We start from the raw sequence: 8,681 nt of genomic DNA on the forward strand, positions 1-8,681 counted from the left end.
CGTGTCACAGGCTTTGCATTTCTTGCTTTCTTCATGCGTGGAGGGAGAGAATCTGGAACTGAAAATAAGATTTAATTTAAAAAAATCCAGTCGGCTTTGAAAACTTCCCAAAGGAGAGCGCTGGACTAACTGGCCCATGGGGGCGGCTGACTGGTGGATTCGGGGAGAAAGCGCCCGGGCACAGGTAAGTTCCTGGCAGCGGAGGGTCCTGCCAACCTGGGAGGAGTGCGCGGGCAGGGGGGAAGAGCCGCCAACGTTGCCAGCCAGGCTTGGCAGTTTTGCTTACTCTCCGAGAGGTCTGGGGGCAAGTATCCACAGGATTTGGGGAAGGAAAGGACAAACCGCCCCATGATCTTTTCCAAGAAAAACCCCAAATCGGGTCGCGAAGAGCCCGACACGACTGCCCCAAATCAAACAGGGGGCACGGAGCAGGGGCGGGATTCGAATCCAGAACGATTTCTATTGCCCCAGGCAGGTAGGCGGAGGGCCAGCGCACATCGCTGAGCGCCCAGTCCTGGACTGCCGACGACCGAAACCTTGCAATCCCTCCGTGCCACCATTGGGAGGCAGCGTTGCCCCGGGCGCTCCGAATGAACCGCGTGAGAGGTTCGGTCGGGAGTAAATCTAAGGGCCACCGAGAGGTGAGAATCAGCCGGCCCCCGATTGGAAGCTTCTCAGCCAATCATCGCCGGGCCCCGAGCTCTGCGGCCAATCGGCTCGGGCATTCCGCAGGCTATCGCGCGCCGGGCTGTGACAGTTGGTGCTTCGTTCCAAGCCGCCCAGGGGGCGGTGCGCGCGACCAGGAGGGTGGCTTAGGATTGGCTGAAGGGCCGTGGGGCGGGGTGCGCGGCGGCCTCGCGCCCAATGAGGCGGTTGGGGACAGGCTAGATCTAAGCCAGGCCGGGGCCGGGGCCGGGGCTGGCGGGCTAGGCGGCCGAGCGGGCCGGGCAGCGATGGCGGAGGCTGAGGCGGGCGGCGACGATGGCCGCTGCGTCCGGCTCAGCGCCGACAGGGCGCAGGCACTGCTGGCCGACGTGGACACGCTGCTCTTCGACTGCGACGGCGTGCTGTGGCGGGGGGAGACGGCGGTGCCCGGGGCGCCCGAGACTCTGACCGCGCTGCGGGCCCAGGGCAAGCGGCTGGGCTTCGTGACCAACAACAGCAGCAAGACCCGCCAGGCCTACGCCGAGAAGCTGCAGCGCCTGGGCTTCGGCGGCCCCGCGGAGCCCGGCGCCGGCCCCGAGGTGTTCGGCACGGCCTACTGCACCGCCCTCTACCTCCGGCAGCGCCTGGAGGGCGGCGGGGTCCCGGCCAAGGCCTACGTGCTGGGCAGCCCGGCCCTGGCCGCCGAGCTGGAGGCGGTGGGCATCTCGAGCGTGGGCGTGGGTCCCGAGCCCCTGCAGGGCGCCGGCCCGGGAGACTGGCTGGCCGAGCCCCTGGATTCCGGCGTGGGCGCCGTGGTGGTGGGCTTCGACCCGCACTTCAGCTACGCCAAGCTCACCAAGGCGGTCCGCTACCTCCAGCAGCCGGGCTGCCTCCTCGTGGGCACCAACATGGACAACCGACTCCCGCTGGAGGGCGGGAGCTACATCGCGGGTCAGTGCGAGTGCCGAGTGCCGGGGGGAGCCTGGGAAGGGGCCGGGGGTCGGGGGAGGACGGTCCCTCTGCTCGGAATCCTGGGGAGGCGCCCCCCCCGCCCAGCCCAGGTCCTCCCGAGGGACCGTCCGCCCGTGGACCCTCCTGCGGGCTGAGGGCGCCCGGGGACCTGACTGCCGCCCTGGGCGGGAAGGCCAGCCCGCTCCCCCAACGCCGGGGCCGAGGGCCGGCCGGAGGGGCCCGGGCCAGTGACCCTCCCGTCTTCCCTCTTGCCTTGACCCTCCCACAGGTACCGGCTGTCTGGTCCGAGCCGTGGAGATGGCTGCGCAGAGGCAGGCCGAGATCATCGGTAAGCCCAGCCGGTTCATCTTCGATTGTGTGGCCAAGGAGTTCGGCCTCAACCCGGACCGCACCGTCATGGTGGGAGACCGGCTAGACACAGACATCCTCCTGGGGGTGACCTGTGGCCTCAAGACCATCCTGACTCTGACGGGGGTCTCCAGCCTGGAGGACGTGAAAGGCAACCAGCGCAGTGACTGTTCTTCCAGGAACAAAATGGTTCCTGATTTCTATGTTGACAGCATAGCCGACCTTATACCAGCTCTTGAAGATTAAAGAGTGCCAACGTCTTTAATCTCCAAAATAAAAAGTAAAGAATCAGTTACCTTAATTAATGGGTGGGCTGGGGCATGTACTCATCTGGAGTACAAAGAATGTAATGGAATTTAAGAAATCTTAGTTTGTAAACCTTGCAATTGAGCTGGGGAGGGGGGGAGCACAGGGGATGATTTTGTTTACAAATTTCCTCTATTTTAAGATGCACTTTGAAAAGAAGGAGGGGGGAACATTGTAGTGGCTCCTGACTATGTATTTTGTTGGGAGAAAGAACCCACCACAATGCTGCCTTCCAGGGATTCAGCTGACTTCAGAGCTGTTACTGAAGCAGCCGGGTTTGGGAAGGGAGTATTTCAGGCTTTTGTTCAAATTTATCTTTCAGAAAAAATCTGAAATTCAAAGTTTATTCAGGGATTAGCCTTTTTTTAGGCAGGGAGGTGGGTCTGTTTTGTGACTTCTGAGTACTGGTACAAACCAAACCAGGCCCAGCCTCAACATCTTTTTGTCCTAGGCGGAGCCACATCTTAGAGGCCTTCGACTTAGGGTTACCAAGACTTGGGGAAGGAGAAGGCAACCTTCTGTTTTTGGAGACCCTCCATTGAAGCGAGGGTCTGTCCCCATCTCTTTTCCTCTTACCCGTTCCCTTTCAAGACAACTGCACTCTGATTGATGTCACAAGTGGGCATTTGTTGTATTTTAAACTCGGGGCCCTTGGGCCTTGCTTTTGCCTCCATCCAGATGTATCTTTAAAATCTCAGGACAACTTAGAAGGCCTGAGGAAGTCTCAATCCATCTCCTATATTTATTTAAAATATTAAGTGAAGTATATTATATAGAGCAGTTTATTAAGTGCGTACTAGAGAGAATGTAAATGGTGTACACCTTACCCAGTCTCCTTGTTTAGTACTGCTGTTTAGTGAACTGAAAGTGGGTGTTGGTACCAAAAACTATTTTTTTACTTTTGAACAACTTTGTAAAGTGGTGGGATTAAATCTTAAGTGTACTAATTGCTGTTCTCATGTCCTAGGAAAAATATTTAAAAGGATTTCAAATACTTGCTTAGGACATGTGCTGGCAGTGCTTCTGTGGGTGGTAAGAGAAAGAGCTTCAGGGTCTCCTTTAGACATGTCAGGCTTCTGACTCCTGCTGTGGAAGAGGCTTAGACCCATGACAGAGGTGCCTCATCTTAAGGAACAACCTGCAGCCATGTCTGGTAGCGGGAACAAGCCAGTGAGGGTGGGGTCCTTTTAAAAAGCAGAAGGCCAAAGCAGTGCAAGGCTGTATACAGCTTTGCAGCCTTTTCCTGTGAGACACACACACATACACACACACACACACACACACACACACACACACACACACACACACACACACACACATGTATACACACAAACACTTCTTTCTTCTGGGGATTTAGATGCCAACAATGTAAACTTGCCACTTGCCCTGGACTGTGGTATGGGGAGACACTTATGTGTACCCTTTTTAATGCTAGGCTTTGAATAGGAGGCCCATGGCCTATAGAAGCTGGAAGTGCACACCACCATTTGGAGCTTCCTGTGGAGACTGAAGGGACATCCTGTGGCTTCTGATCCTTCCCTGGGCCATTGGGTATCTCCTCAGTGTGGAAATAAGGTTCTATACTAGGAAAAGCAGAATTCTGATAGACAAACTCTCTAAGCAGTGTTAACGGGGTTGCACAGCATGATGGCAGGACTTCACAAGAAAATTCACACTTGAAATATGCCCACAGATATTTGTTCCCATAGCAATAAACACACAGGATTTACCTGTCTCTTCAGCTTCTTCCATAGTTTCAGCTACAGGCAGTAAGTAGGTACTGTTCTTTGGTACCGTCAGCTGTGTATGCCATGCATCAACCCCAGCCTCCCTCTTCATATGTGATTTATAGAAACAAATCTCTGTGGTTTAAAAGCTTGGCTCTGCCGGATCAGGTTCTTAACGGATCTATTAAGAGTGTTGCAACCTAATTCTAGACTAGAGGGAGTAGGTATAGTATCACATACCCTGTTTGGGGTAGTTTCCTTGGTCAGAAGTCTCAGGCCTTTGGTTGTTCTACCTGCCATGGAACTGTACTGGTAAAGTGTGAACCTTCCACGCCCCCGGGGGCTCATCCCTCTGTATTTACCTGAATTCATATTAAACTTGCAAACCTGCTCAAACTCTTTTAGCGTGGTTTCTTTTTTTCTGAAATGTCGTGAGCTTTAACCCAGTTTTAAGAGTGAAGATAATAGTATATGCTAACAAAATCTGGACTAGATGGTTCTGTGGATAGAAACCTTCAAGGAGCCAGTAACTCCTGAAGGAGGGAAGCAGTGGCTAGATTCAAAGATTGTTGGAGTTGACAGAGTCCATGCCACTCATTTGAGGAGGCCCAACAGACTTTTTTTAAGAAGTGTCACAGCTAATGGTAAGAAGCATTTTTCACTGTGTCCCATGGCCCTGTGCAGGCATTCGTTGGTCTCTTGCTGCCATGTTCAATGTGTTGAGGGCCCTTTCCTGGTATTGGTGAGCTTTGTGTAAGACCATTGTGTAAATTTCAACCCATCTCAGACCGCAGCTTCTGCCCTTTACAGGCCTTAACAGGTGAGCTCTGGTAGGAGATGACATTTGTCTTCAATTCTTGAAGATGTGAATGAGTTACCTGTGGCAAATATCTGGAGCCAGATTAAACCTGGGTGTCCCCACTTACCCATTTAGTTTGACCATGGGAAAGGCAAAACTATTCTTGAGGTCCAGCCTTAGCTGAATGTCATTAGGAAAATGCCCCAGATATGTTGGTTTACACTCCATTTTACACAACAATGACCTTTTTTTAAATCTGTGCCATAGCTGTCCAACAAAATGACTTTGTTAGCTCACATTTCTACTGAATTTATGAAGTGCTTCCTTACAACAACCCTACGAGGGAGGCAGGGGAAGTGTTACTCTCACTTTATAGACTGTGGGGACTGGAACTCTGGCTAAAACACTAAATTAGTATGGGCTAAATGCCTCTAGCTACACAGCTCATAAATGGCATTGAGGTGGATGCAGCATACGTGTTACAGGCTAATGTTCTTACAGAACTGGACACAGGTCTATTAGCATGTTCTGAGTGTAGACGTGTTTGTACGTGCAGGCACAAGCTTATGCAAAGTGGGAGTCTGGAGGAAGCCTGACACTAGAGGCTTGAAGCTAGGCCCTGTCACTGCCTTGATGAACTGGGTGGCTGTTCTAGGAGGGACTGTGACAGAAGCTCTCTCCACCTGTGAGTGTATTTGGGGCACAGAGAAGGGGGGGATCCTGGCTGATCTTACCCTGGGATGTCAGTGTCAGGTGACATGGATGGGGGTGGGAGGCAGAGATCTGAGGGTCCTCCCGGAAGATTCTGTTTGTTTGGCTTTGATGGACACATCCTTGGGTTTCTGTGGCTGGCTCTAAGGAGCCAGGTTGGGCAGGGCCAAGCACAATCCAGACATTGTGAGTGGGAGCAGAGCCTAGGCTGCAGCATGGAGGGACAGAGCAGTGGACCTGGGGTTCAGGGGCAAGGACCCTCCAAGGTGAGTGTCTTCTACCCCTTGCCCTGCTAAACTCCCTACGGGTAACATGAGTAATATGAGGCCCCTTTATCTGGGGAGCAGCTCCCTTATTAGGCTCAGGGCAATCTGCACTGTGCACATTATAGATTTGTGGATGTATATGTTTGCATAACCTTGGATATATCTCTACTGTTACAGTCTAATTGTTTGAGAGTTTCCTTTCCTAGCTCTATTTATGTCTGGGACCTGATTTAGAATTCCCTTGCAAAATGCTATGGGGTGGGAGGGTGGGGAGGAGGAAAGTGCTGGCTTTGACACTGCCCTGCATGGCCTTCCCCAGGTGAGCTCCAAGTTGCCTATAGGGTTACACTGGCCAGTCCTAGGCCTGGCATTGCTGCTACTGTTGCTGGCTTTGGCTGGAGCTGTGGTTGGTGGGCTCCTTGGCTCGGCACACAGCCCTGCTGAGGTGAGTCCCTGCTCCCAGATGCCCCCTACTTACCCTAAGCCTAAGGGGCATGAGGGGGAGCCTTCTGAGGTACCTCATTCCTGGGAAAGTTGGTGGCTCAGGTTCTTCAATTCCATACCAGGTGGTCTGTGTCCAGAGATGGGAACTAGAACTACTAGGTTGTGAATCTCTTGCCTGCTTCTAGTTTGTCTGAAACTAGCTTTCCCTATCCATGCTTGGATGAGATGGATATGGATACTAGATCTAGGGGAGGGTCTACTGTCTCCAGAGAATCACTGGAACTTGAGGACTCCCTATTTTGCTCATACCTTCCTCTCTGAACTCACCCACTGTCCACAGCCTATGCTGCAGGCTGTTCGATGGACATTCTTGAGTCCTTCTGCCTCCTGGCCCAACCAGACAGCCACGGTGGACCTGGCCCAGGACACAGTGACCTATGTGGTGACCCCACCTCAGAACAACCATAGCTGGGCTGTGCTATTTGATAGCTACAATGTGAGTCAACCTTCCCTACCTAGATTAGGTATGATTTGGATGGGTAAAGAGAACACATTTCAAGCTAGTCATTCATCTACTTTCCGGGTCTATATAATGGGATATTCTCTTTAGTCCCTGGGCTTGGGGTGGGGGTGGGGGTGTTGTAAGCCCCTCAGAGGCTTGGGGGATTCTTTCCCCAAACACCCCTACCTACCACTGCCCCTAGGGTTATGTGTGTTACCGCCCTGGGGAACAAAGGTCATGCTTTCTTCGGAGGATGGACAGCTGGGACCGAGAAACACTGAAGATGGTCTTCAATACTTCTCAGGTGAGGGATCTTGCTTGTTATGTAGTATTCTGCCAGGATGCAAACACCAGAGTTCAGCTGGCTGGCCCCCATACCCCTGTGATTCAGTTACAATAATGTAAGGGCTGGGAAGGAGACAAAGGGCCCCTGTTTCCTGCCCCCCAGTGACTGATGACTTTCCCTCTGCCACGTTGGGAGGGCAGAGGGACTGGGGTTCTGGTTTCAGGGGAACAGAGGACTCTTATCTTCCCTTGGCTGTACCTGATGATAGATACCCTGGATTTTCTTACAGGGACAATGGGTAGGGTAGGGCTAGGGTGGACTGAGAGACTTCCTGCCCCCTCCCTTTGCCAATAATGAGAGGAGGTAGTGACACTACAGAGCATCCAGATGGATGAAGGGGTTGTGAAGTGAGGTGTCCCTGGCTTTGGGAAACCCCTGACTCCAGCTCCCCTTGCTCCATCAACAGAAGACAGAAGACCCCTGCACAGGGGTCTTCCCTCCAGCTTGAGATGAGGTTAGAGAAGCCATGGAAAAATGTGGGCACTGCTAGGGGGAATCCCTCAGCTCCTGCCCCCTCAGATCTCACCACCTTCAGATCCTTCTGCCCACAACGCTAATTTCTCCTTCAGGCTGATTGGCCACTGGGTCCCAACAAAGACACCAGATATACTCAAGAGTTTTTGGGGGTGCTAGGGGGGCATGAAGTGGACCCTGCTCTGGTAGGAGGACCAGTCCAGAACCTTTGTGACCAACTCCCCATCTACTGGGTGCAGAGGGCAGAAGGTGAGTAAATTCCTAAAGGCATCCAGGGAGATGGAACACTCAAGAGAAAGAGATGAAAGGAGATAGATGTGCCAAAAGAATGACCTCTGCCCAGGAAGGGGAATGGAGTATGCCCTGTATGGTGGGGAAAGGGGGTGTGTGGTGGAAACAGAAATACCTGGGTCAGAGATGGGATCTTAGATCTTCATGTCTCAATTTGGGGGATATTTAATGTTGGACATTTTCTTTACAGGTTCACGGAAACAGAGATTAATTTATCTCTGCATTGATATTTGTTTTCCAAGCAACATTTGTGTGTCTGTCTGCTTTTATTATCTTCCGGATTAGAAGCAGCCTTAGGGCTAGGCACCTTGGGTGATTCTCTTTGCCCTGCCTCCCCAGCCTGGCTCTGGTCACTGCAGGAATCAGGGCCTGAAGCAGGGACATAATCCTCCCCAGATCCGTGGGTGGGGCAGCTGGTCCTTAGGACCAAGCCAGTGGGCTGTAGGCCAGGTTTGAAAGTCTCTCCACTGGAAACCAGGGTTACTGTGTTAATAAGGAGGTGCCGGGGACAGCTTGGTTTTATTCCTGAATAAAATGATCTCAAATGTCCTGATACTGTGCTGACTTGATGGCTTGGACATATCCTATCCCAGCCTTTGGGATTTTGCAGTCTCTTCCTGGGATCAGGAGCCAACCCCATTCCCTTCTATCCTACAGAAGCAGTAGCTGGCAAGGTGCCTCCATCCCAGTTTTAGGGGTGATCAGAGTTTCTAAGCCTGCCATCTCTAAGCAGCTACGCTCTGGACCTGTTGTCTCAGGTCTCCAAGGCCCAGTCCACCCTGTTTCTGTTTTCCAACAGTTCAGCTGGACTGGGAACCACATGGGGTTACCTCCTTCCACACCAAACTCT

The 8,681-nt window shown here is 52.7% G+C and overlaps 2 protein-coding genes across 2 annotated transcripts; both read left to right on the top strand.

Moving 5' to 3' along the window:
• The first annotated feature begins 845 nt into the window (after window positions 1-845).
• On the top strand, window positions 846-3,632 carry PGP (phosphoglycolate phosphatase). The gene is made up of 2 exons (XM_072599474.1): window positions 846-1,596; window positions 1,886-3,632. Exons 1-2 carry the CDS (start codon window positions 954-956, stop codon window positions 2,209-2,211), a joined length of 969 nt encoding a protein of 322 aa, XP_072455575.1. The 5' UTR covers window positions 846-953; the 3' UTR covers window positions 2,212-3,632.
• A 1,811-nt stretch (window positions 3,633-5,443) lies between these two features.
• BRICD5 (BRICHOS domain containing 5) lies at window positions 5,444-8,425 on the top strand. The gene is made up of 6 exons (XM_072599480.1): window positions 5,444-5,774; window positions 6,094-6,219; window positions 6,559-6,714; window positions 6,923-7,024; window positions 7,636-7,789; window positions 8,022-8,425. Exons 1-6 carry the CDS (start codon window positions 5,538-5,540, stop codon window positions 8,114-8,116), a joined length of 870 nt encoding a protein of 289 aa, XP_072455581.1. The 5' UTR covers window positions 5,444-5,537; the 3' UTR covers window positions 8,117-8,425.
• The last annotated feature ends 256 nt before the right edge of the window (window positions 8,426-8,681 follow it).

This window comes from Notamacropus eugenii, chromosome 1 (genome assembly GCF_028372415.1).
Source record: "Notamacropus eugenii isolate mMacEug1 chromosome 1, mMacEug1.pri_v2, whole genome shotgun sequence".
Classification (NCBI taxonomy): Eukaryota; Metazoa; Chordata; class Mammalia; order Diprotodontia; family Macropodidae; genus Notamacropus; species Notamacropus eugenii.

What these genes read in the sequence shown, in the direction of transcription:
- PGP (XM_072599474.1), top strand. Translation starts at nt 954, where the DNA reads ATGGCGGAGGCTGAGGCGGGCGGCGACGATGGCCGCTGCGTCCGGCTC. An exon ending in GGGCGGGAGCTACATCGCGG is followed by an intron (nt 1,597 to 1,885) that starts GTCAGTGCGAGT and finishes ACCCTCCCACAG; the next exon opens with GTACCGGCTGTCTGGTCCGA.
- BRICD5 (XM_072599480.1), top strand. Translation starts at nt 5,538, where the DNA reads ATGTCAGTGTCAGGTGACATGGATGGGGGTGGGAGGCAGAGATCTGAG. An exon ending in TGCTATTTGATAGCTACAAT is followed by an intron (nt 6,715 to 6,922) that starts GTGAGTCAACCT and finishes CACTGCCCCTAG; the next exon opens with GGTTATGTGTGTTACCGCCC. An exon ending in TGGTCTTCAATACTTCTCAG is followed by an intron (nt 7,025 to 7,635) that starts GTGAGGGATCTT and finishes TTTCTCCTTCAG; the next exon opens with GCTGATTGGCCACTGGGTCC.